The 27,823-nt window shown below is 44.6% G+C and overlaps 1 protein-coding gene across 15 annotated transcripts in view; it reads left to right on the top strand.

Moving 5' to 3' along the window:
* The window catches only part of BEST3 (bestrophin 3), a 73,576-nt gene that overhangs the window by 42,723 nt on the left and 3,030 nt on the right, over nt 1–27,823 (top strand). For 13 of the 15 annotated variants that reach the window (XM_067009736.1, XM_067009731.1, XM_067009732.1 and 10 more), the window contains one exon: nt 618–7,531. The exons of 1 other annotated variant lie outside the window; for it this stretch is intronic. In XM_067009736.1, coding sequence (XP_066865837.1) covers nt 618–1,548 — 931 coding nt within the window. In that variant the 3' untranslated portion in view covers nt 1,549–7,531. Of the gene's footprint in view, nt 1–617; nt 7,532–27,823 lie in introns of those variants that run through there. One more of the 15 variants, XR_010835837.1, reaches the window with a different exon arrangement.

Raw genomic sequence — 27,823 nt, 5'->3', positions numbered from 1 at the left:
TCCTGGGAAAACATGACTTTAGTTCACCTGTAACCAGGGTGAAAGAACATGTACCATATCTTTTTTTTTTTTTTTTTAATGTCTAAGTCTCTACATCAGTGATTCTCAAAATATGGGCTGGGGACCTCTGGAAATCCCCAAGAACCAAGACCCCAAGACCCAAGTCCTTAAGGTCAAAACTATTTTCATAATAACATTAAACTGTTATCTGCCTTTTTCACTTCACTTTTGTCCTTTTGTGAGGGTACGGTAGAATTTTCCAGAGGCTATGTAGTGATGTCATCACTTAGTTAATGGAATGTGTGCTTGCATATTTTTGTGCTTTTTCATATTCCTCAGTCATCATTTCTCACACAGTAAGTAGCAATAGCTATAACCACATAAACAAATCTCGCCAGGGTACTCAGTAATTTTTTAGAAGTTTAAAAGCTTCCAGTGACCCCAAAGTTTGAGAACCTCTGCTAGATTATCTCCAGTTAAAGTCCCCCTCCCTCCTCCCTTTCAAAATCTGTAATGTGAAAATACTGAACTCAGTCCTTACCTTTGAGCCTCTGGCCCCAACACAAAGTTAGGCGCCTGAAGCTGCTCTGCCTGCATTTTGTCCTTGTGTGTTTCAGGCTGTCGGGGTCCGACCTGCCTGGCGAGGACTGGCTATGGGATTATGAGAAGCAGGGCCATCGCCGCTCCATGATTGGAAGAGTCAAGAGGTTCCTGAGCACCCACGAACGCACCTCCAGCCCCAGGAGGAGAAGCTACAGGAGACAGGCCAGCGACAGCTCCACGTTCTTACCACCGGGCGACCTCAGCCCAGCCAGGGACCTGCTGCACATGCCCTCGAGAAGTCCCCACCATGCCTCAGCCACCTGGAAGCACCCCTGCGCCCCAGAGGGGAGCCCCAAGCTGCATGCCAGCCTGGGAGAGCTGCCCAGCCTCCGACAGGCCAGCCTGACTCCACCGTCCAGTGTGAGGGGCTACCCCACCAAAACGCCGCGGGTCCCTGAGGTACTGGTCACAGTAGCCGAAGCGGCAGTGCCCAGGGCAGAGGACGACCACCACGACTCCACTGCCTCTATCCAGAGCTCTGACTTCACTGGGGTTCAGCCGAGCAGGACTGGGCAGCAGGAGGACCCTGTGGGGTCAGTCCCGTTCCCCTCAGAGAAAGGGGCACCTTCTAGGGACCCCAGTTCCCAGACTGTTCCAGCCAAAGCTGAGAGAAACCTCCTCCGGTTTGCCTCTCAGGAGGACCCTCATGACAGTGACAAGTCCCCAAAAAGGTGGAGCCTCCCGAGGTTCGTGGAGTCCAGCCGCACCTCCCTGGCAGGCCTAAGTCCGGATCCCGTGAGCCCTGAGCCAGTTCCTTTACTTGACCCAGCAACATCCTCAGAGACCGATGGAATCAACATTGCAGCTGGTTCTCGAGTCTCTCCTGATGTGCTCTATTTAATGGAAAACCTGGACACCAAGGAAACGGATATCATAGAGTTTAACCACGAGCAAACGGAGGAGTCACCCAAAGGAAGGCCAGAAAGTTCTAGGACCTGGTTCTAGCCTAGATTCTTACTTTCCCAAAAGTTCAAGTATTAGTTCCAGAACATACCTGGGGGCTGGTCAATTTATTTTTTAAATGATCATACTGTATAAGCTACTTAAAACTTTGAAGGGCATTACGATCCTGACTTTTTGAGACCTGAGAAAAATCAAACACATTCACGCCACCCACTACAAAGTGACTTTCATGGAAGTTACGCAGACCACAGTGACGTATCTTAACCAAATAAGGAATCTTAAATATAGAAATATATATGCCTTATAAATTCATAGACTGTTAGCTTTGCAAAGGGCTTTATAGATCATGGTCCAATCCCCTAGCTTTGCCAATAGAGAAACAAAGGATTCTCTCTTCCCTTTTTTTTTTTTTTTTTTCCCTTTCTTCTTTTCTTCCCTTATAAAGACAGGCAGGTGGCTCATTCGATGCCTCAAAAGCCCCCCTAATGCTGATTTCTTGTTTGAGGCTTTCTAACCATCTCACTCCACTTTCCATAACCCTTATTGTTCCCTAATTCTTAAGCCTCATCAGCATCAGAAAGCTCCACCTCCCTTCAATTTCCTTTTCGACCTCCGGGACTTCATTTTTCTCTCTTTCCCCTTTATTCCCTCATCCTATTGTTCTTCTGGTCCTCCTCGTCTTGCTGCTTCTCCAGTGATTCTCATCCGTCCCACCTTTCAGGCCGTAACATTTTCTCCTGCCAACTCTGTTGCTTACTTCTTGCCACAGTTTCAAAAGCACTAGGCATTGGCAAAGCCTCCTACAGAGCGATCAAAGTGTCAGTAAATCCAGCCTGGCTCCTCCCAGCCTCGCGGGAAGGGGCATGGGAGCTGCTGCGTCCCCCGTGCCCTCTCAGCCGTGGCCGTCTCTCTCTGAACACCAGAGAAGCCACAAGGGCATGAGACCTGCATAACCAAATGCTATGGAACCAAATAACAAGGTTTCAAACTGTTTCACTCAGACTCGTAAAGAAAAATCCCCATCGTGTCACGACATGGGACCAGTTACTGTGTCTGCCAGGTTGTCTGGGATGAAGTAGGGTATTGGAGCTGGGAAGTTAAGGGGGTCCAGGACTGTATGATGGGGATGGGACATTGACTAACTTCCTCCAAGCAGTTCTTGGGTCGCTGTTTGTTGGGAGCACCCAACTTTAACTGGAAGGCCATGCTAATGAGCGCTGCTCTCACTATTTCTAGCATATGATGAAGCTTGACTACAAACTCAAAAACAAAATAGCCCTGGGCTTCCCTGGTGGTGCAGTGGTTAGGAGTCCGCCTGCCAATGCAGGGGACACGGGTTTGAGCCCTGGTCTGGGAAGACCCCACATGCCGCGGAACAACTAGGTCCGTGTGCTACTACTGAGCCTGCGCTCTAGAGTCAGCGCTCCACAACAAGAGAAGCCGCCGCAATGAGAAGCCAATGCACCGCAGCAAAGAGTAGCCCCCGCTCGCCGCAGCTAGAGAAAAGCCCGGGTGCAGCAAAAAAGACCCAGTGCAGCCAAAAATAAAATAAATTTAAAAAAAAAAACATTCACTTTATTAAAAAAAAAAAAATAGCCCTAATTGCTACCACTTATTGAGTGTTCACACTAATGCTCACAGGAATCCTATGAATTGATATACTATTATCTCTATTTTACTCTATTATTTTTTAAAGGAGTCTTTCATTTCTCAATGTTAGTTGTTATTCTTTTATCCAAATAATATACCTTAGCAGACCAATGCTTTCTTTATTATTATTATTATTATTTTTTTGGCCACACGGCAGGTGGGATCTTAGTTCCCAGACCAGGATCGAACCCACACCCCCTGCAGTGGAAGCGCAGAGTCTTAACCACTGGACCACCGGGGAAGTCCCCATCTCCATTTTAAAGATGAAGAAAACAGAGGCTTTAGAGAAGTCATTTGACTAAAATCACATAGCTAGGAAGTGGCAGGGCTTGGATTCAAGTCCAGGTTTATCTGACTCAAGAGCCCACACTCTTGTCCAGTGCACTTCAACACTGTGCTGTGCTCTCTGTAGGGCTCTGAATCTACCAGCAATTTGCCCAGAATTCCGGAGGATGCCCCATGGGAGACAGGCCTAAGTCTCTCCAGCCTTGGAGGCCTTTCTGGGTCCTCCCTGCTTAAGTCCACCTGGACCTTATATGCATGTGTACAGGAGGGCAGTGCTCCAACTTGAAGCCTAGCCACGGTCCTCTTCATTTTTCTGACAGATGAAAGTTAGCAGGACCCTCTCCTTCCTTCCCCAGCTCCTCTCATTATGCAATGTTATAATGTGCTATAACATTAGCACATTTTTACAAGACATCGCATCCAATTGGGCCATCCCAGCTACATGACAGCAATGACATTTTCTTGAACTAATTTTTCTCAAAGGACTAAAAGGTAATAATGTTGGAAGAAATGCTCTACGTTGATGGTTCTCTATGTTGATCAATAGTGTTAGCACCTGGGAAAGGCACCCATGTTCCTGAAGCATTATATATGGACTATGCAATCAGGCCCCAGTGCAACGCTGCTAAAACGCAGGAACTCTAACCTTCTCCCAGCCTCCTAACGCTATTTTCTTGGATGTTTCAACTTAAATCTTCTCTTCTCTTTGGCTTTATCTATTGCTCAAATTCAAATAAGTTTCTACTTAGCTGCTTTTGAAATATAATCAATTTGTGTTCCTAAATCCAAAGTGATATATTATACACAAACAGAATCATACATTTTGTGGAAGACCAGGAGAGTTCATTTATCTCTGCTTCCCTCCATCCCTTATGCACTTATTTAACTTCCTCAATATTTCATCAAAATTTGAGGTGGCCTCTATTTCCTCCTTGGACTGAAAACTGAATAATGGCTCATTCAATGAGCCCAGGTGGTTGAATTCAGCTATAAATTCAAGCCAGCAGTTGCCCAGATCAGAGGAAGAAATTCTCTCTTCACTCTTAAATGAGTTTTTACCCAACACAGACTGAAGTTGCAAAAACAAAATGATTTCTTCTCCTGTGCCTGATTGTATTGCCTGCCTAGCCCATCTTCTCCTGAGCTCTGGAAACTTCCACCCGCTGGATGAATGGTCACAATTTCCAGGGGCTTAGTCGTTTGGGCTTATCCATTCCAAGAACAGGCTCAGCTCTGCTCTGCATTAAAAGTAATCCACAAGCCAGAGGTGCAATGAGGCCAAGCCCTACTTACTGCATTCTCCCTCTGTTCTCCAGAGGTGATGACTCTGCCCTGATGCCAGGATCCACAGGTCAGTAAAGATAAAAGCCCAGGAGCCTTTTCTCTGTCATCCAAGAATTTAGGGATGACTGCCCCTCCAGAACAAAGAAGGCTACTCTCTCCCTTCTTTAATGGTACCGTCTATTTCTTGGGGCATCGCCTCCACAGTTCCAGGCATCCACTGCAGCCCAGTTCAGCTAAGCTTTGGAAAACATTATTTTCAATAGAATGAAGAAATATATAATTTAGCATTAGTTTAAAGACTCACTTAACTATACATCCCTCTTCTTTAGTGTTTCCCCTCTAGCTTCCTCCTTCTCCAGAGAAATTGATTCAATCCTCAATCATTGTTCTGAGACCTTCTTATCATAAAGTCTGCTAAGCCCAGGCAGCCATGTAGTGTGATGGAATGAGGATGAGAAACCCGGTGTGTGACTTCCCTCTGAGTGGCTTTGTGAACTTGAACGAAGCCCCCTCCTCTATCTCTCATATTCTCATCTGTGAAATGGGCTCCTCTGCCCCACCTCACTGGCCACCATGAGGAGCTGAGGGAGTTTATGTGGAAAGGCGGGGAGCCCCAGGCAGCACTGTGTGGGTGACTGGCCCAACTGGGAATTGATGCCCCCGTGGATTCACCACCAACTGCAGAAAAAAGGACTTCTCCCTTTCCACTTTAGTCATTTGCTTCTCGGGATCCCCTATTCTCCAGGATGCTGAGCTCTTTCATTCAGAAAGCTTGCCATTTCTCTTTGGGCTTCTTTTTTTGTTTTGTTTCATATGCTTCCCAATGTCTACCACATCTTCCTTTTCTCCAGCGTTTTTCTCAAACCTTCACTCCCCACAATAGCCGGCCTCATCATCATGGTGATAAATTCTGCTCCTAACCCATTTTACGTATCAAGCTCCTCAATCAAAATATGGAACTAGAAAAAAAATCAATTGCCTTTGTTCTTTCCACTATAATTCTAGAGGATTTAGCACCTCTGGTTTGCAGTTGGAAGACCCTCTTAGGGCATCTAATCTCCCTAAACCTGGTCCTATATCAGTTAAGAGGGAATAATAACTACAACTGTAAAAAATTCCTAAGCAGGAGCCAGAGTAGAATCTAATTCCTTTTCCTCTTCACAATCATCTATATGATCAACATCAGTCATTTTCTGAAGTGCTGTGGTATCAATAGGAATAAGCAAGGATTTTCCTCATTTTGTCTTATAGAATACTCTCAGGTAGATCCTCAGTCCTTTCACATGCTTTCTTTCTTTTTTTCATAAATTTATTTATTTATTTATTTTCGGCTGTGTGTGTCTTCGTTGCTGCACGTGGGCTTTCTCTAGTTGCTGCGAGCAGGGGCTACTCTTCATTGCAGTGTGTGGGCTTCTCACTGCAGTGGCTTCTCTTGTTGTGGAGCACAGGCTCTAGGCGCCCAGGCTTCAGTAGTTGTGGCATGCGGGCTTAGTAGTTGTGGCTCATGGGCTCAGTAGTTGTGGCGCACAGGCTCTAGAGCACAGGCTCAGTAGTTGTGGTGCACGGGCTTAGTTGCTCCACGGCATGTGGGATCTTCCCTGACCAGGGTTCGAACCCATATCCCCTGCATTGGCAGGTGGATTCTTAACCACTGTGCCACCAGGGAAGTCCCCTCGCATGCTTCCTGTGTTTCTTAGTTCTGTGAACCCTAATTTTTAGGACAGTATTTATGGCAGTGGCTATTGAGTCAAAGGAACCAATTCAAGAATACCCGGATTGTTCTCTTATTGCAAATCTTAGAGAACCCTAGATGTGGCAAAAAGAAAACGGAAGCAATTACCCTGGAAAACAGAGGCACAAAAACCACATTTGCCCTAAGTACCCTTGTTAACTGTGTGGAGAGTCAGTTTTTGTGTTTTGTTTCTGAATTAGTTCAGAAAATGGGCCCAACTCTTCCTTTCACCACAAGTAGATTTGGCCAGATGGTTACCTGGAACCATCTTTTCTGAACTTCTAGTTTTAGATATTTACCTAACAGAAGCAGCAAAAGGAATGCTGTATCTTGTCTCCTGAAAGCGGATAAGAACATTTCTAAAATACCTTTTGTACAGAAATGCTGATGTGTCCCAAGTTCTTTGTCTAGCTAATGGTTATTAACCTGAGGCAATTTTGTACCCAGGAAACATCTGGCAATGTCTGGAGACATTCTGGGTTGTCACACTGGGGAGCGTTACTGGCATCTAGTGGAAAGAGGCCAGGGATGTTGCTAAACATCCTGCAATGCACAGGACAGACAGGCACAGCTACGGAGCCCCAAAAATAATCAGATTGTGAACTCTGACTTGGGCCAACAGGAAGGTGAAAATGAGACAACCGCCAAGGAGATTAATGAAGAGAGATAATCCAGAGAAAGAAATAGAACTAGAAGAGAACAGATGAACCCAGCAACTGGCGAAATTCTTATTCTGTGTACAAGCTATGTACTAATCACAATTCCTCCCTCGATGCTAAAGGATCTGATATGTCAAATCCAGAAAAACTGGATGGAAACCCTGAGTTTCACCCTTAGAGAATTCCTCGGATGGCTCTTACCAGTAAGATTAATTAAACACCATTGCTAGCATGACTATAATTTTCTGAGAATGTAGCTTATATAAAGGGTGATGACAATAGATTTTGCCAAATATTATGTAAGGGTTTGTGCCAGTAAACTGCTAGACCATGGATAGACACCTGATCCAGCTTTGGCCTTTATGTATGTCTTACATAGGACCAAACAAATAAACCGTATCTTCTAGATGGATAATCTGGTACTTTATTTTTCAGTAGAAAATAGTTCAAATGGGTAGGATCAGTGTACCTCCTCCCCATGGGCCAAACAAACTCACGCATTCCTCCACCTCATGCATTCTCCAGCACTTCCAGGAGGATAACATCAGAGGACTAGTGCAGTTCTGGATGATGTCACCAGTTGGACTTTTATTCATAATCATTCATGAAACATTAGCAACTACAGTTTCAGCTAAAACTGGGTGGGTGGGAGATCCGTCCCTCTCATCCTCCTCACCCATCTGTCACTCTCTTCTGCAGGTCTAGGTAAATATCAAAATGCCCTCTGAAGTCCAGCTGGTTTGCTTGTTTGTATGTCTGTTTGTTTGCTTCCTTTCAACCCCAATCTTGTTCCCCCTCCCAACCATTTTAGTTTGCTTACTGTAAAGCCCTTTTTCTGCAGTCTTACAAAAGGTGTGTTACTGTTTTGTGTGCAAGTGTTCTTAACTTCTGTAAATGTTTATATTGTAGGCTTCACCTGTTTCTTTGTTGGTTTGTTTTTCACTCCATGCCATGTTTTAAGATCCTCCCAAGTTCCCTGTGTACGTCTCATCCATTGCTTCTAAGATGTCTGGGAGCTGACTTATCCACTCCCTAGGTTGCCTCCACCCCCCCCCGCCACAGTAAGCACCTCAGAGGCATTCCTTTATGGCCCCGAAGGAGTTTCTTTGGGGTGTAAACCCATGAGCAGAGTCACTGGGTCACAGGCTGGGAAAATATTTAACCTGACCGCTATTGCCAGATGGCGCTCCAGAATAACGGCACCGATTGGCAGCCCCCCACCAACTGCACATCGTATCTCCACTGCCCCTTCCCTGCCACATGCCTGGCATCACCTAAGTTTCTAATTTTTCCAGTCTAACAAGTGTAAAGTGGCACCTACTTGCTGTTTAACTGACATTTACCCGCCAATTATACATTACTGGTTACTGCATGACAGTTATCTGATTTATTAATGACATCAAGTATCTCTTCATATACTTGTTCATTCTTTGGGGACTCCTCTTCTGAAAACTGCCTTTTCAAACTCTTTGCCCTTTTTTTTTTTAACTTCTTTATTGGAGTATAATTTCTTTACAATGGTGTGTTAGTTTCTGCTTTATAACAAAGTGAATCAGTTATACATATACACGTTCCCATATCTCTTCCCTCCTGCGTCTCCCTCCCTCCAACCCTCCCTATCCCACCCCTCTAGGCGGTCACAAACCACCTAGCTGATCTCCCTGTGCTACGCGGCTACTTCCCACTAACTATCCACTTTACGCTTGGTAGTGTACATATGTCCATGCCACTCTCTCACCTCGTCACAGCCTCCCCCTCCCCCTCCCCGTATCCTCAAGTCCATGCTCTATTAGGTCTGTGTCTTTCTTCCCATCTTACCCCTAGATTCTCCATGACCTTTTTTTTTTTTCTTATATTCCATATATATGTGTTAGCATACGGTATTTGTTTTTCTCTTTCTGACTTACTTTGCTCTGTATGACAGACTCTAGGTCCATCCATCTCACTACAAATAAATCAATTTCGTTTCTTTTTACCGCTGAGTAATGTTCCATTGTATATATGTGCCACATCTTCTTTATCCATTCATCTGTTAATGGACACTTAGGTTGCTTCCATGTCCTGGCTATCGTAAATAGAGCTGCAATGAACATTTTGGTACATGACTCTTTTTGAATTATAGTTTTCTCAGGGTATATGCCCAGCAGTGGGATTGCTGGGTCGTATGGAAGTTCTATTTGTAGTTTTTTAAGGAACCTCCATACTGTTCTCCATAGTGGCTGTGTCAATTTACATTCCCACCAGCAGTGCAAGAGTGTTCCCTTTTCTCCACACCCTCTCCAGCATTTATTGTTTCTAGATTTTTTGATGATGGCCATTCTGACCGGTGTGAGATGATATCTCATTGTAGTTTTGATTTGCATTTCTCTAATGATTAATGATGTTGAGCATTCTTTTATGTGTTTCTTGGCTATCTGTATATCTTCTTTGGAGAAATGTCTATTTAGGTCTTCTGCCCATTTTTGGATTGCGTTGTTTGTTTTTTTGTTATTGAACTGCATGAGCTGCTTGTAAATTTTGGAGATTAATCCTTTGTCAGTTGCTTCATTTGCAAATATTTTCTCCCATTCTGAGGGTTGTCTTTTGTTATTGCTTATGGTTTCCTTCGCTGTGCAAAAGCTTTTAAGTTTCATTAGGTCCCATTTGTTTACTTTTGGTTTTATTTCCATTTCTCAGGGAGGTGGGTCAAAAAGGATCTTGCTGTGATTTATGTCATAGAGTGTTCTGCCTATGTTTTCCTCTAAGAGTTTGATAGTGTCTGGCCTTACATTTAGGTCTTTAATCCATTTTGAGTTTATTTTTGTGTATGTTATTAGGGAGTGTTCTAAATACATACTTTTACATGTACCTGTCCAGTTTACCCAGCACCACTTATTGAAGAGGCTGTCTTTTCTCCACTGTGTATTCTTGTCTCCTTTATCAAAGATAAGGTGACCATATGTGCGTGGGTTTATCTCTGGGCTTTCTATCCTGTTCCATTGATCTATACTTCTGTTTTTGTGCCAGTAGCATACTGTCTTGATTACTGTAGCTTTGTAGTATAGTCTGAAGTCAGGGAGCCTGATTCCTCCAGCTCCATTTTTCGTTCTCAAGATTGCTTTGGCTATTCGGGGTCTTTTGTGTTTCCATACAAATTGTGAAATTTTTTGTTCTAGTTCTGTGAAAAATGCCATTGGTAGTTTGATAGGGATTGCATTGAATCTGTAGATTACTTTGGGTAGTAGAGTCATTTTCACAATGTTGATTCTTCCAATCCAAGAACATGGTATATCTCTCCATCTATTTGTATCATCTTTAATTTCTTTCATCAGTGTCATAATTTTCTGCATACAGGTCTTTTGTCTCCTTAGGTAAGTTTATTCCTAAATATTATATTCTTTTTGTTGCAATGGTAAATAGGAGTGTTTTCTTAATTTCACTTTCAGATTTTTCATCATTAGTGTATAAGAATGCCAGAGATTTCTGTGTATTAATTTTGTATCCTGCTATTTTACCAAATTCATTGATTAGCTCTAGTAGTTTTCTGGTAGCATCTTTAGGATTCTCTATGTATAGTATCATGTCATCTGCAAACAGTGACAGCTTTACTTCTTCTTTTCCAATTTGGATTCCTTTTATTTCTTTTCCTTCTCTGATTGCTGTGGCTAGAACTTCCAAAACTATGTTGAATATGAGTGGTGAGAGTGGGCAACCTTGTCTTGTTCCTGATCTTAGTGGAAATGGTTTCAGTTTCTCACCATAGAGGATGATGTTGGCTGTGGGTTTGTCATATATGGCCTTTATTATGTTGAGGAAAGTTCCCTCTATGCCTATTTTCTGCAGGGTTTTTTTGGTTTGTTTTTGTTTTTTTGTTTTCTTTGCAGTACACGGGCCTCTTACTGTTGTGGCCTCTCCCATTGCAGAGCACAGGCTCTGGACGCACAGGATCAGCAGCCATGGCTCACGGGCCCAGCTGCTCTGCGGCATGTGGGATCTTCCCAGACCGGGGCATGAACCCATGTTCCCTGCATCGGCAGGCGGACTCTCAACCACTGTGCCACCAGGGAAGCCCTCTGCAGGGTTTTTATCATAAATGGTTGTTGAATTTTGTCGTAAGCTTTCTCTGTATCTATTGAGATGATCATATGGTTTTTCTCCTTCAATTTGTTAATATGGTGTATCACGTTGATTGATTTGCATATATTGAAGAATCCTTGCATTCCTGAATAAACCCCACTTGATCATGGTATATGATCCTTTTAATGTGCTGTTGGATTCTGTTTGCTAGTATTTTGTTGAGGATTTTTGCATTTATGTTCATCAGTGATATTGGCCTGTAGTTTTCTTTCTTTGTGACATCTTTGCCCGGTTTTGGTAGCAGGGTGATGGTGGCCTCATAGAATGAGTTAGGGAGTGTTCTTTCCTCTGCTATATTTTGGAAGAGTTTGAGAAGGATAGGTGTTAGCTCTTCTCTAAATGTTTGATAGAATTCGCCTGTGAAGCCATCTGGTCCTGGGCTTTTGTTTGTTGGAAGATTTTTAATCACAGTTTCAATTTCAGTGCTTGTGATTGGTCTGTTCATATTTTCTATTTCTTCCTGGTTCAGTCTCGGCAGGTTGTGCATTTCTAAGAATTTGTCCATTTCTTCCAGGTTGTCCATTTTATTGGCATATACTTGCTTGTAGTAATCTCTTATGATCTTTTGCATTTCTGCAGTGTCAGTTGTTACTTCTCCTTTTTCATTTCTAATTCTATTGATTTGAGTCTTCTCCCTTTTTTTCTTGATGAGTCTGGCTAATGGTTTATCAATTTTGTTTATTTTCTCAAAGAACCAGATTTTAGTTTTATTGATCTTTGTTATCATTTCCTTCATTTCTTTTTCATTTATTTCTGATCTGATCTTTATGATTTCTTTCCTTCTGCTAACTTTGGGGTTTTTTTGTTCTTCTTTCTCTAATTGCTTTAGGTGCAAGGTTAGGTTGTTTATTTGAGATGTTTCCTGTTTCTTAAGGTAGGATTGTATTGCTGTATACTTCCCTCTTAGAACTGCTTTTGCTGCATTCCATAGGTTTGGGGTCATCGTGTCTCCATTGTCATTTGTTTCTAGGTATTTTCTGATTTCCTCTTTGATTTCTTCAGCAATCACTTCGTTATTAAGTAGTGTATTGTTTAGCCTCCATGTGTCTGTATATTTTACAGATCTTTTCCTGTAATTGATATCTAGTCTCATAGCATTGTGGTCGGAAAAGACACTTAATACGATTTCAATTTTCTTAAATTTACCAAGGCTAGATTTGTGACCCAAGATATGATCTATCCTGGAGAATGTTCCATGATCACTTGAGAAAATGTGTATTCTGTTGTTTTTGGATGGAATGTCCTATAAATATCAATTAAGTCCATCTTGTTTAATGTATTATTTAAAGCTTGTGTTTCCTTTCTTTGCCCTTTTATCTAACGGGGATTCTATATCTTTCTTGTTTGTGTTTGGGAGTCCCTTTTATATTCCAGAATGACAGCAGACCCTTGTTAATTTTGGATGTTGCAATAGTCTTTTCCAGTTTTTTGTGTGTCTGTTAAAAGCGTCCATGGTATCGTTTGCTGTGAATCCTTAACTTTGATATAATCAAGTTCATCCATTTTTTTGTTTTACGTTTTTGAAAGTTTTTTGAAATCTTTCTCCACATCATGTCACAATATTCTCCCACCCTTTTTTCTATTATCTTTATAATGTTAGGTAGGGATCTGGTTTATTTTTCTCTATAGTGAGCCAATTTTCCCACAATAACCCCTACTAAACAATCACATATAATAAGGTCTACGTATTTCTTTTAAATCAGAGGCACTGGTTTGAAACAAAATAGCAATGGAGAGAACTGAAAGATAGAGTGGTATGAATGGAAAAAAAGAAAGCCAACCCTTAACCTCATAAAACTCATGCTCCTCCCCACTAAATAAAGCTTTCTCCAAAATGCATCCCCCTCTTATTATCTTTCAACTGGTGATTTTTCCCCTTTGGTGCCTGGAGTGTGTAAACTCTTCCTACACACCTCTGCACAAAAGCCCACTAAAAATAGGCCATCTCTTTGATCAGGCTGAGATTAAACTGCAAGAGTAAAGCTTGATACATAAGGTGCTCTTGCTAAAGAAGAAAAGGTGATGGTGTCACAGGGATAGTCTGGGACCCTTCAACACTCAGAAGGAGGCAGGATCGAATCCAAAGTGGTGGAGTCCATGACCAAACTATATTTAGGGCCTGGGATCAGAGAGGAGGAGGTGCTATGCTAGGAGGCCAGCATCACTTATCTCACTGGCTGAGACTGCCCTGGGCCTTTGGGACTTTCCCACAGTCTGTCTTTACTCTTCTGTAACAGGCTGTGCTCAAAGATGGTGGATGTCAGGTATTTACTGCTACACAGGCCCTGTCCTTAGGAATCAGCTGCCATGCTTGAGACAGTTGCAGATGGTTTCAGAAAAGAACTAATATAACCTTCTCACTATTCCTCAAGAAACAAAGCTTTCCAAAATGGGCAGCATCCTTGACACTAATGATAAGCTTGTTATTCATGCACATGGTCAGGGGACCTTACAAACTCCAAAGGGAAAAGCACTTTTCAATATTAGAAAACACCTTCGAACAAAGGCTAAGTCATATTTTTTCCCAGTAAAAGTGGAGTTTGATTACTTTCATCATGGAAGAATGTGCAAACACAGGCCAGTTCCTGAATGACACATTCACCCGTCTTCAACGTTAAGTTTGCTCCTCCTGGTTCCCGTTCAGAGGCTATATACCAAGGAAGAAGGTTCGGGTTTAGCTATGAGAGGTCGGTCTCATAGGTAGAGTGTAAATGGGGTGTAGGCTGACCTGTCCTAGGAGGCAGCCATGCCCTGCCCACTGGGATGTAAGCTCCATTCACTGTCTTATTCAACCAGTGTATCCCCGTGCTTACAACAGTGTCTGAAATGACTCAAAAAAAAAAAAAAAAAAAAAAAAAAAAAAAAAAACCTTAGCTGAATGAATGCTTGAAATAAAGAAAAAAATGAATGAATGAATAAACCAAATTAGATCTGGATCTAAAGTTAGGAAAACTGAAAATCTCAGTCAAATGCGACCACAACCTTAGCTGTGTGGACTCAATCAAGTTACTCAGACCTTGGGACTTCATCTTGTTCAGTTCTGAAATGAGTGGTTGGAGTAAGTGATTTTAGGTCCCTCTCAAAGGCTGGTTCCAATAACATTTCTGAAGATTCTATACACAGGGAGGAAGGAAGAGACATTCACGATGAATATTAAGAAAATGGACCCAAGTGGCAGAAAGAAACAAAAAGGGGAGTGGGGCGAGCGAGAGGAGAATTAACACCTGTTGGGTACTTGCGGTGAGCCTGGTGTTTCACATACATCATTTCAACCGACCCTCACAAGGTACTACTACCCATTGTGTAGGAAGAAATAGAGAAGTTAAATAACTTGCCAGGGGTTTCACAACAGTTAAAATTTCAATCTGGGATTTCAACCCAGGTCTCTAAGGTGCATTGCTGATTCTATTACCCTATTCTGCCTCCAAAAAAGAATGAACTAGGCGAGGACAGAAATTTCTGTATGTAGTTGAGCAGCCAATTGCCATAACCACTTGAGCAGCCCCACTGACAGCCTTCAGAGACTAGTGGGGAACCTTGGGAGCCAGCTTTTATTGAACACCTATTAGGCACCAAACGCTAGGGTTTAAATGCTGTACGTACATTATCATATCTAGTTCTCTTAACAAACTGTGAGGTGTCACTATGCTCGTTTTACAGATAAGGAAACTGAGGTCCAGGGAAGTGAAATAGTGTACTCATGTCACAGAGCTAATAATGGGCAGAGGAAGGATGCAAAATCAGGTCTGTACATAAACCATGAGGCAAATACATTGTTTCCCTAAAGAAGAGCCCAACCCCAGAGCCTATTTCTCTGTAAACACCTTCCCTGCAATTAAACCTGCCTGCATGATCCCTGCCTTCACTGAAACAAGCTTAAACTCTTGTCTGCAATCTAGGATTGTACATTGCCACTAGTCTAAGCCTGAAACAAGTGTATGGATACAGTGCAAGACTGCCAATTCCTTCTTCTCTGCACACATGTGAGGTGTATATGTGTATCCTTCTGAATGCTGAAATCATATTGAATGTGTGTGACCCATATGAATTCAACTAAGTGAGCTTGGCAAAGGAAAGAGAAGCACTGTGTACACACATAAAGGAAAGACCCCCCCCCTTACTTCCACACTCTCCCTAGGGAACACAGCCCTCAGAGTCAGTGGGAAATGCAAGATGTAAAGCCCACTTGATCAGCCCCAATTCCAATGTGCTGAGAGTGATTCCGGTGCTTAAAGGCACAGCACTAGAATTTCCCAAACAACTTGGCTCCTACAAGCCAACCATTTCATCTGCTGTTCAGCAGAAAGACTTCCAACAATTTTTAGGATCCAGGCATGTGGACTTCCTAAAAAAGTACTAATAAAGTGCCTGACGTGTAACCTCCCTAAGAGATTTTCAATGGTAATTTTCACTCTACCAGTGTTCTCCTTGTTTGCTGACTTTAGGGCCTAAACTCTGTGTAAGGTCACTGTGACATGTTCATGACCCAAGCGTTTATACTGGGGCATCCTGGAAGTACCAGTTTCCATGAAGAGAAAGTGCACCAGTAGAAACAAAGTAACTTTACTGAATCTGGTTTTTTGTCTTTTTTTTACATTAAGTGGAATAATGTTTACTAATAAATTCCTTTACTAAGCAGTCTGAGACAAAGTTAGACATACAGCTTTGGTCTGCGGTGGGAAAGTGGTGGTTGGTGGTCTAAGTCTGACTTTCTGATAGCTCTTGCTTGGCCGGGATTCTCCAATTTACCACAGTCTCCACCACTCCCCATTGCCCTATGCTAGGCCCACTTCAATCAGTTGTGTTGCCTATTTGGCCCTGATGGGTAAGTTCAGTGTGCAACTCTTTTACTAAAGCATCACCAGCTCCGTGGAGACCTCAACCACTGTGATTTCCCTAAACTGTGCAAAGAGGGAAAGAATAAGAAGATACAAAGCCAATAATCTCAGGGCATCTTTCTATGATTGCTATAGACTCCAGCAGCCCCATGCTGCCAATCAGACATGTTAAACCTGCATTCATTTCTTTTCCGACCTGTGTCTCCAGGAGGACTGTACAGTCTCAGTATTCTCCCTGGCTCAACAACAGTGCAGATCATTCCAAATGCAGGGACTCATGACACTAACCAACCTTGCTTGACAGGCCCCACTGGCAGCAGGCCTTGTAGGGCTGTCACATCCCAGATGACGCAAGAACAGCATGTCATTTCTGTGTCATTCCCACTGGAGAAACCCGAGCCTCTCCACTGGGGTTTGCGTAGCTGCAGCTGCTGGTCACAGTCCCCAGCAGGTGGTTGTCACTGTCTATGGGCAGAGGAGCCCTCCTGCTATTTCCAGCCATCGACCTCAGGACCCATCAGTCACTCTGAGGTCAGCTCCAGAGCAAGTGGCACGGAGCACTGAATAACAGGGGCAGCTCCACAGGGAGGGGAGGGGGGAGGATGTGTAATTTTTAAAAGCCGACTTCACTCTCCTAAGGAAGAGGGCAAGTCAGTAAGTGGGAGAAGAAGAAACAGCTAAGCCATAGTTGGTAAAGCCTGCTGGAGTAGGGGCAAGTGATGGTGGGGAAGTAGATCAAACTCACTCACTGCCTGGGAAATAAAACCTCTAAAAGCCATAAAGGAAACTGATAAAAGCCCGGATGTCCGGAGAAGCACCAAATACAAGAGAGAAGAACACTTCCTGTTCGTAGTGCTTTCCCAGAAGGGCATTAGCTTGTGTTTTAGCCAACACCAAGTCCAGGGGCGCTTTCCTCGGAATATACTCTAAGGGATACTCAGAGAGTCTGCGGGAGGAGCCCTGAGGAGTTTGAGAACAAAGAGTGCCCAGCGTCAGATTACAAGTGACCCTCTCCCTCTGTCCCATCAGCCTCTATGGGGGTCAGCCCCACAGCCGCCAGGGCAGTTCTGGAAGCTTCCTCACCCATTACCCAAGGCCAAGGGGGTCAATGCCACCCCCATGCACAGCTCTTGCAAACCCCACCCTGTTGTTACCCCATCAAACATGTAGTACAATTCTGATATAAACACAGCTCCTAAGATCCAGAGCCATCCAGAGTTGGTGGTGACATCTAGAACTTGAAAGCTGCGGATACACACGATCCCATCCCTCAGGGCCTCCTGGAATCAAAAAGAGCAGACGTTGGGCTTCCCTGGTGGCGCAGTGGTTGAGAGTCCGCCTGCCAATGTGGGGGACACGGGTTTGTGCCCCGGTCTGGGAAGATCCCACATGCCGCGGAGCAGCTGGGCCCGTGAGCCATGGCCGCTGAGCCTGAGCGTCCGGAGCCTGTGCTCCGCAACGGGAGAGGCCACAGCAGTGAGAGGCCCGCGTACCGCTAAAATAAAATTTTAAAAAAAGAGCAGACATGGATCATGTGGGCCTCACAGCCACCCTGCATCCACAACATGAGGCTGGCTGGGTACCAAGCTCACACCTTTCTGATGTGGTGTTCAGCAGACGGGGTGCACTTCTGTTGGTCAGTGGTAAAGGTTAAGTAAGTCATTCGTCTTTTGTGGTCCACACTATACCAAGGGCGCAGAAAACAGAGTGAGCTCTTGTTTTTACTTTATGTTCCACCGATAAAACTAAAGTTCAAATGTGGCCTAATCAACCTGTGTTAAGAAGAGAACATAGAGAGTAAGAATGTGAGCTTTTGGACTCAGATTACATGGGCTCAAATCCCAGATCCACGACTATTTGTGAAGTTACCTAACCTTGTTGTGACTTGGTTTCCTCACAGATAAAATGGGGATAATAGTAAACCCTATTATTGTGAGTACTAAATGACTTAGTACATACAAAACTCATAGTACGTTGCCTATCATATAGTAAGCACTTGATGAATGTTTGCTCTCATTATTATATCATCATGTTATTAAATAGCATGGTGATTAAGAACTGGGGTAGTGGCTTCTAGTCAGGCTCAGACACTTACCAACGGTGCAACCTGGTTAAGCTACTCAGTGTGCCTTAGCCCTAATTTCATCAACTGTAAAATGACATTCATGCCAGTACCTTCCTCATCGGGTTGTTTTAACAATTAAATGAAATAGTTTATTTAAAGCAATTAATTCAGGGTCTGGTGCAAGGTTATGGCCCAATAATTGTTAACTATCTTTATTGTTATTTAAAGAAATAGGCTTGACTTTAGAAAAAAAGTAAGATTTGAGAATGTTTAAGGTTTCTTCCCCCAAAGCACAGAAATGACTCTTTTGCTGAGTCAAAGATCTAGGTACATAATTTCTTAAATTTTCTGCATTAAGCCCATTTGATAAAATAGCATATAGCAAACTCCACTTGCAAAGGCAAAGGCCACAGAGAGGGATGGAAGCGGGGGCATTCCCTAGCGGCCCAGCAGCTGCCTGTCTCCAGGTGGGCAGTGTTTGACATGTCGAGCTTGGGCAAGACCCTGATCACACCTCAGTTCAGCCATCAGAAGCCGAGGGTCACAGCAATGCTGAATCTTGCTGGGGGTTCTCAGATGCACTTGAAATTGCCTCTCAGGGAGGAGGTCTGGGATATAGCCAGGGCTGTGGTTTCAGAGCCCCTGTCTCTGTAAACTATTTGAGTCACCCCAAATCAGTGTGTTTTTTCTGAAGGCCCAATCTCACGCAAAAAATAAGAAAAAAAAAAAAAAACCTGTCCCAAGCATGATCCCCTGGCTAGGCAGGTCCCCTGGCACCAGGGTCTGGCCACAGGACATCCCTTCAGGATGCCTGCCTGGATGGCATTGCCAGCCCCACCAGTCCCAGCCCTGGGGAAGAACTTGAACATGAGAAACTTTAAAGGACAGTATTCCAAAACACGGAGGGGATTGGGGATGGAAGCGAGGCTTGCTAGGGGCAAAGGTCCCTGGGTCTAAGGTAACAAAAAGGAAAATAAAAGAAGGAAGCATGGGGTAGGATGGGAGGAAAGGGAAAAAGGCAAAAATGGGGAAAGGGTGTCCCACACAACCTTCCAGGCCTGCCCGGTACCCCCAGGGCTGTGGGTGGCCTGGACCCTCCTTACACTTTGAACAGCAGGCCCACACAGTCTCGGTAATCCCAGGGGCGTTACCAGACTGGGGCTGAGGACAGCCCGTCTCACACACTTATTTCTTAAAATCTCTGTTAACATTTAAAATCTCTTCCAAATAGGTTGGTTTTTTTGTTTTTTGTTTTTTATTTATTTATTGGCTGCGTTGGGTCTTCGTTGCTGCATGCAGGCTTTCTCTACTTGCGGTGAGCGGGGGCTACTCTTTGTTGTGGTACATGGGCTTCTCATTGCAGTGGCTTCTCTTGTTGCGGAGCACGGGCTCCAGGCGCATGGGCTTCAGTAGTTGTGGTGCGTGGGCTCAGTAGTTGTGGCATGCGGGCTCAGTAGTTGTGGCTCGAGGGCTCTAGAGTGCAGGCTCACCAGTTATGGCACAAGAGCTTAGTTGCTCTGCAGCATGTGGGATCTTCCCAGACCAGAGCTCGAATCCGTGTCCCCTGCATTGGCAGGCGGACTCCCAACCACTGCGCCATCAGGGAAGCCCCAAATAGGTTGTTTACCAAAGAGAACAACCAAGAAATCGGCAGCTAAGAGGCTTATCAGGAGGTAAAATGCAATAAAGATGAGTGTGTTATCTGAGATCAAGGAGGTGACTGAACAAGCTCCTTCCCGTCCCGGGTGAGCCGGTGCCTGGGGATGTTAGCCAGGTGAAGGAGGTAGATCAGGATGGGGACAGAGAAGGCAAGGCTGCAGCAAAAGAAGTCTAATGCCCCAGTCTGAGCGGAGCTGGGGGCTTCAGCCTCATCATATCTTGGGGCCCCTCAGATCTAGCTGCTCCTCTCTTTTTGAATCAATGGGACATTATTGAAGAGAGAGTCTCTTCATCTGCAGGACACCAAGGAACAGACCTCAGAGGCTGCTGATAGCCCACTGGCACCAGGCTGGTGATAGTAAATGCATTCATGTTGGGTCTCTATGCCATTGATCTGCAAGTTCCCAGAACCTTGGGGTGGAAAGGAAATTTTGGCATCACCTAGTTTGGTGCCCAATTGTGTGATAGAATTCTCCCTACAATATCCCTGCCAAGATTCATCCAGCCTACTCCCTCAAGTGAAAGACAATTCACTCCGCAAGGCGAGCCACTGCATGCCGGAACATCACACTCGGGAAATGGCCTTCTCCACCCTGGAAGGAAAGCTGCAACCAGATCCCACTGGGTCTCAGTGTGCCTCTGGGTCCATACCTAAGTGCTCCATCCTTCTCCACACTCAGGACTAGCCTCAGACATTTGACGAATGCCATTATGGTGCATCTATATAAGCTCCCAGCGCACGCGCATGTGCACACACACACACAAAGCGCGTGCACGCACACACACACACACACAGAGTGTTTTCTTGAGACCAAATCTTGCCAAACCAAGACCCAAATTGTTCTTTACATCTCATGATCTTGAGTCCCTTCACATCCTGATCTCTACTGGATGTGTCACAATTTCACAATGGCTCTACTCAAATGTGTGCCCAGAAGCGGGCGCAACACTCCTCATATTTTTGTGTGTTTTGCTCTTCACCAGTGCACAGCAGAGCAGCATAGTCAGCTTCCTTGTCATAGACACTCGGCTTCTCTTCATGTAGCCCCGTGATGGGGGGATTGCATCTGTTGTGTTCACTGCTCTACCCGCCCCCCCGCCCCAGAGATGAGTCCACTGTCTGGCACTGGGTGGACACTCAAGGAGTACTTGTTTAGTAAATGAATGACATTTTGAGAATACAGGCTCACTCTTTGTTTTGTTTTTGTTGTAGTAGTAGTTGGTACTTCTTGTTGTTAATAGTCAGGAGGAACAGTTTTATTTCATGCATATTAAACCCCATCCAAGAAGACAATCAAATAGACAACTGGATAGACAGACAAGTCTGGAGCTTAGAAGAGAGGTCAGGGCTGAAGAGAGGTCGTGGAGTCACCAACTCACAGAGAATGAAGCCATGTTACTGCATGAAATTGCCTAGGAATTTAACTAATCCGGGATTCTACCCTCTTTCCATGTGGCCTCCCAGAGCCAGCAACCAGTAAAACAGAGAATATGGGCCTCTCCTCTGTCCACCACACCCAACTTTCCTCTGTCAGGCCCGCTCACCTTCCTGTCATCCACCCTCACCATCCCCAGGAGGTCCCTGTCAGGTACTGAAGGGAAAAGTCTGCCCTCCTTGTCTGTGGGAACTCCAGAGGAAAGATCTGAATGCCATGTGCATTTCTGGGAGTGACGACGTGGTCAGTTTCCACCACTGCTAGAGAAAGTCAGCCCTTCCAACTCCAAAGCTGATTTCTTTCTCAGCACATGGCCGGAAACTTAGAGATCAACAAGGGAGGAAGGGGCATCTGTGTGCTTTCTCCTAGGTAGGTAGGTCCTACCTACCTAGGACAGGCACACAACACTGGAATCCTGGTGTCCCATGAAACACCATATCCCCAGGCAGACTCCCAGAGACAGGAGTGCCCTCTGGTGGTCATGATAACACTGACAATTATGAGAATAACACCATGAGCTAGTTAGCCAGTGATCAGAATAACTGACACTTATCAGGGCCATTGACCATGAGCCAGACCTAATCAAAATTACCCAGATTAACCCATTCACTGCTCATCCTAATCTTATGAAGTCCTACTATTCTACTGTTTTCCCCGTTTTACAAAGAAGAAATTGATCAAAGCAATCGAGTGATTTACTAAAAGTCACCAAGGGCGGAGGAGGTTGGCTGGTCTCCTCCTGGGCAACTATCCCCTTCTAACTCCTAAAGAAAGACATAAGCCATCCTAGAAATTAAGGGGGAATTTAAATATCTATGTTTTTCATTTAAAAGTAAACACATTACATATTTTGGAAAATTTGGAAAGAAAAATAAATTGCCTATTATAAAAACCATAATGCTTTCTTTCAATCTTTTTTTCTCCTTTTCATCTTTTTTTCCCTTAATTATGAGAAAGGTATAATATAAATTCTTCATTGAAGAATATTCTTTTTTTAACGTTTAGTTATTTATTTATTTTATTTATTTATTTTTTGGCTGTGTTGGGTCTTCGTTGCTGCATGTGGGATTTCTCTCTAGCTGTGGTGAGCAAGGGCTACTCTTCGCTGCAGTGCGCGGGCTTCTCACTGCGGTGGCTTCTCTTCTTGCGGAGCACGGGCTCCAGGCATGCAGGCTTCAGTAGTTGCAGCACGCAGCCTCAGTAGTTGCAGCACACAGGCTCAGTAGTTGTGGCTCGCAGGCTCTAGAGCACAGGCTCAGTAATTGTGGCACATGGGCTTAGTTGCTCAGCAGCATGTGGGATCTTCCTGGACCAGGGATCAAACCCGTGTCCCCTGCATTGGCAGGCAGATTCTTAACCACTGTGCCACCAGGGAAGTCCCAAAAGGTTTGAATTTTTGTTTTCGTTTTTGTTTTTGGCCGTGCTGCAGAGCTTGCAGGATCTTAGCTCCCCGACAAGGCATGGAACCCGGGCCCCGGCAGTGAAAGTGCCGAGTCCTAACCACTGGACTTCCAGGGAATTCCCTGAAGAATATTCTTTAAGATTTTTTTTCTTTCAAGAATTTTCTGTTCTTAGATGTGATTTTCACATTGTTTAGTCAAAGCAACAGGTATTTACTTGGACATCCAGCAAGAGTCTGACCTAGAGCTCCCAGCCAGGAGTTCTGTAATACCCCAGCCTGCTCCGGGGCACTACCCAGAGAGCCAGGGTTGCTATGGAGACTGAGCCATGAAACCTCAGGACAGGTCACAGGTTCAGTGTCTGAACGCACTGCCCTCAGGGGAGGTGTCCCAGAGGGAACTCTGGGGACTGTAGCTGACTCACTTCTGTCAGCACAGAGGCTCAGACCATGGAGAGCCCCAGGGCAGCCGTCCACAGGACCTAGGAATCTTGGGAAGTTTTCCTCTGGCCACCATAGTGACATGGCTCTGTGGCAGCCTCCTCATGAATCTGTTCCATTTTTCTGCACTGTTTCTTGAAAAGTGCCTTCCCCTCACCAGAAGCCTCTGTGTCTCTACCTTAGAACTAAGATAACTCCCTACAAATGCAGTCCCTGTGGGGCCTCCGGAGTCAGACTCCCAACTTTGTCACTTACTAACTCCGTGACCTGGGTGCCAACTTAACCTCTCAGACCTGTTTCCTCATCTGGAAAATGAGGATAATAATTGTTCATACTCACAGAGATGTCAAGAGAAGTAAATAGCCATTTAGTCGAGTACTGAGCACACAGAAAGACCTCAGTGTATGGTGGCTGCTGTCCTAGAAACCTTCTATAGAGAGCTAGTGAAGGAGGGTGTAGAGCAGCTGTCTGTGCAGTGGGTAGTTGGAGACCACATGTAAACAACTCGTCATTCACCTGGCATGTCCAAATTCCTGCATCCTCTTAGTTCTGTGCAAGTGCCAGGGGGGCAGAGACACGGCCTGAGTTCTCTCCTGCTCCCTCTCACCTCTCTCCCCTCCTTCCTGTGCCATTTCCCAAGAATACAGGTGGACCATACCAGGGGTAATACTCAAATTATGTAAAGACTCAGACTGAAGCAATATGGTGCCAGCCATGGAGCTGAAACAGGGTCTTGGGAGCTTCCTGTTGTACCACGTGTTACCACCTTGTTTCCTGGATTGTGGGGAGGTGAGGGGTCCTAGGAGAGGGGCCAGGGAAACTGGAGCAATGGAGAGAATACTTAGCAGCCTCTGGGAAAGGGTTCTTTACCAGCTGATATGGAAATATCAGTTTACGTTTTAACAACCAATATGGCCAAACCATCATGTACCAACTGATTTACGCCCAGGTGAGACCCTGGGAAGGTCATTGTGGGACACCCCTGAAGAACACAGAGACCAGAGACTGTGTTAAGTCCATCTGGGGCCCATGCCTTGTTGCAGAGTGAGTTGGGGAAAAGGACTTCATTGCCCAAGAGTCTACTCAAGTGCTACAACTCCCCTATCCATGTCATTCCTTACTGCATGCCTTGCTGAAGCAATAGGACGAAGGGACCCAGAAGTTGGATGATTCTAAGTCAAACACCATTGTGAATTTCTGCAGTCGGGTGTCAGGGCTGACAACCCCAGAGACTGGGCCTATAAGAAGAATACACCAAACTCATATTGCAACCCAACACCAGCCCCTTACGCTCATTCAGTCTTTCATTCCACTATCCACGTCCTGTGGGCTGGGCATATGTCAGTGAGCAAGACCCATGGGGTATCTGCACTCATGGAGCCAGACAAAAAATTGTAATACAGGGTGATAAGAGCTACAATAGGGAAAAGAGAGGGTGCTAAGGGAGCAAAGGAGTGCACCTAACCCAGAAGTCTTACTGCAGGAAGTAATGTCTAAGACGAGACCCGAGGGTGGAGTGGGAGCTAGCCAGATGAAGAGGTGGGGGAAGCATGGAGCAGCTTGTGCAAAGACCAGAGATTGGCTGAGCCATCAGTAGAACAAAACAGTTGACCTGGACTTCAATATAATCATGTTAATGTGTCAAGTTTGGGGTGCAATTAATTCTAACATGTGGGCCTGGCTTCTTGCTTAAGTAGAGAACGGTTTGGGAAGACTGTAAGGTGCAAGGTGACAGGGACGCCAGGTTAGGGACAGTGTCGCAAGGGGCTAAGTGCTGGACTTTGGTACTGCATAAACTCAGGTTCAAGTCCCAACTCTACTTCTGAGCTGGGTGTCCTTAACTAACTTGATTCAACCTCTCTAGGTGGTAATTTCCACATCTGAAAATGGAGAGCAATGCTGGTATCTACTCTGTAATATTCAAATGAGATAGTATATGAAGCCCTCAGCATGGTGAATGGCATGCGGTTGACTCTTATTATTAAAATAGCTTTGTGGGGCTTCCCTGGTGGCGCAGTGGTTGAGAGTCCGCCTGCCGATGCAGGGGACACGGGTTCGTCTCCCGGCCCGGGAGGATCCCACGTGCCGCGGAGTGGCTGGGCCCATGCGTCCGGAGCCTGTGCTCTGTGGTGGGAGAGGTCACAGCAGTGAGAGGCCCACGTACCGCAAAAAAAAAAAAAAAAAAAAGCTTTGTGGAATCCACCACTAACCTAAACATCATTTTGTGCCCAAGAATCTCAAGTGCTTTTGAGAACAGAAATCCACCCTAATCCAAACATCACTGCTAATGGTTATTGAGAATTTACATAGGCCAGCCCAGTCCTACATGCTTTACATGGGTTACTTTAATTAATCCTCATGAAAACCCAATAATGGAGGTGCTACTGTTTTCCGGGTTTCACAAATTAGGAAACCAAGGCAAAGAGGTTTAGTAACTTGCCTCAGATCATCTAAGCCTTCAAAAATCCACAACACTGACAATACCAAATGCTGGCAAGGATGTGGAGAAACAGGAACTCTCATTCATTGCTAGTGAGAATGCAAAATGTTATTGCTACTTTAGAAGACAGTTTGGTAGTTTTTGACAAAACTAAGCATTTTCTTCCCATGTAGTCCAGCAATCATGTTCCCTGATGTTTACTCAAACCTATATACACATAAAAACCTGCACACAGATATTTATAAATAACTGCCCAAACTTGGAAGTAACCAAGATGTCCTTCAGTAGGTGAATGGGTAAATTGTGGTTTATCCAGACAGTAGAGTATTAGTCGGTGCTAAAGAGAAATGAGCTATCAAGCCATGACAAGGCATGGAAGAAACTTAACCGCATATTATTAAGTGAAAGAAGACAATCTGAAAAGGCTACACACTGCATGAGGCTACACACGATATGACATAAAGGGCAAAACTACGGAGACAATAAAAAGATCAGTGGTTGCCTGTTATGGGAGAAGGAGAAATGAATAGGCAGAACTCAGGAGATTTAGGGCAGTGAAACTATTCTGTATGATACTACAGCAGGAGATACATGTCATTATACATTGTCCAAACCCAAAATGTACAACACCAAGAGTGAACCCCAATTGGATTATGGACTTTGGGTGAGAATGATGTGTGAATGTGAGTTCATTGATTGTAACAAACATACACTGTGGTGTAGGATGTCCATAATGGGGGAGGTTGGGGGCGGCAGGGTAGATGAGAACTCTCTGTACTTTCTGCTCAATTTTTCTGTGAACCCAAAACGGCTCTTAAAAATAGTGTATTAATTAGAAAACCACATAAAACCCAGGCTTCAAATCCAGGAGCGTGGCTCCAGAGTGCACCCCTTTAACCATCGCATTATACCATCTCCCAACTTCTAATGGAAGGGAAACCCAACTTTTGATTGAAGGAAAAAAGAAAAAAATATATACATATAAAGTAAAACAGAGAGGTTGCCGGGTTTTGGAATGTGCCTACTGTTCAGGTTGCCAGCCCTCCCTCATCCCTTCTAGAGGGCGGGCAAGGCTCCATAGCTGATGAAGGCGACGGCTGCCTCCCGGGTAGTGTGTGATGAGGAGCACCTGACGTGTGGTGTGAGGCCAGCACCCCCAGCGCCCTTTGGTCTGGCAAACAGCTGTGAGTAATCTGGGGCACCCGGAGCAGAAAGCTTTATCAGCTGGCCTGTCCCAAAGCCGCTGGGAAGACTATCTGCTGGTGCAGCTATGCCTCCAACTGTCCTATTTTTAGAGAAAGGCATTCTTTTCAGGGCTGTTTTTCTGACAAAGGAGCAAGCCAGCTCTGTCCCAAGATATAGCCGCTGAACCACAAGCCACATCCACTGGTTTGCCTTAGGGCTCATTTTCTGCAGGTTTGTAGACCACCATCGAAAACTTTTAATCAAAGGACTTATAAAATGCCAGCTCATTCCCCAGCTGAGAGAAGCCGGTGTGATACTGCTTTCTGCCCCAGGAAGGGAGGCATAAGACATTGTACATAAGGAGGACATAAGACTATTCAAACGATAGCATCTTGCCAACATTTCAAAGAATACCATTTAAGGCCAATAAAGGGACTTTTTTTTTTTTTTTTTTTTTTTTTTTTTGCTGTAAGGAAGCAAATATCTGCTTGAGAGACCGTAGAATTAATTTATGTTTTAATCATCATAGTGGGAGGAGGAGTTGGGAGAGTAGACAGTGAACCAAAAGGATGTAGAGTTGGCCCGGTCAGTTTTAGGTCTTCCCAACACCAAACCAGGAAGCCCGATAGGGCCCAGGAATTGAGAGAAACAGCCCCAGAGCTGGCTCAGGGCTCAGCTCACTTGGGCATCTATTAGAACTCCTCGGAATAAACGTAACCCAACAGCTAATAATAACATTAATAATAAGAGGATAATAATATCAACGCTTTTCAAGCATCTTCTGTGTGCAAAATACTTTAAACACATTATTGTATTGACTTTGGGACAATCCCATGCTGTAGGTGTTATTATTCCAATTTTGCAGGTAAGTGAACTAAGGCTTAGAGCTTTTGTTTACCTTCTGCCCACTGAATGGTAGAGCTGATAAGCAAACTCAAATTTTTCGGACTCCAAACCCTATACATCTTCTTTTCATTTGTCATGCTGGCCCTCTGTCTTGGAGGGGATTACACAAAAGGAGACTGGGTCAAGCTCTTTGCTGCTTTAACTTAGTGTCCTGGAATTTAAACTGAAGCAAAAACGATGTTTTTCTAAGCACAGTCCCCACTCCATTTACCCCACACTTCC

Source organism: Kogia breviceps, chromosome 12, assembly GCF_026419965.1.
Source record: "Kogia breviceps isolate mKogBre1 chromosome 12, mKogBre1 haplotype 1, whole genome shotgun sequence".
Classification (NCBI taxonomy): domain Eukaryota; kingdom Metazoa; phylum Chordata; class Mammalia; order Artiodactyla; family Physeteridae; genus Kogia; species Kogia breviceps.
This window is presented reverse-complemented; position numbering and strand designations above follow the sequence as displayed.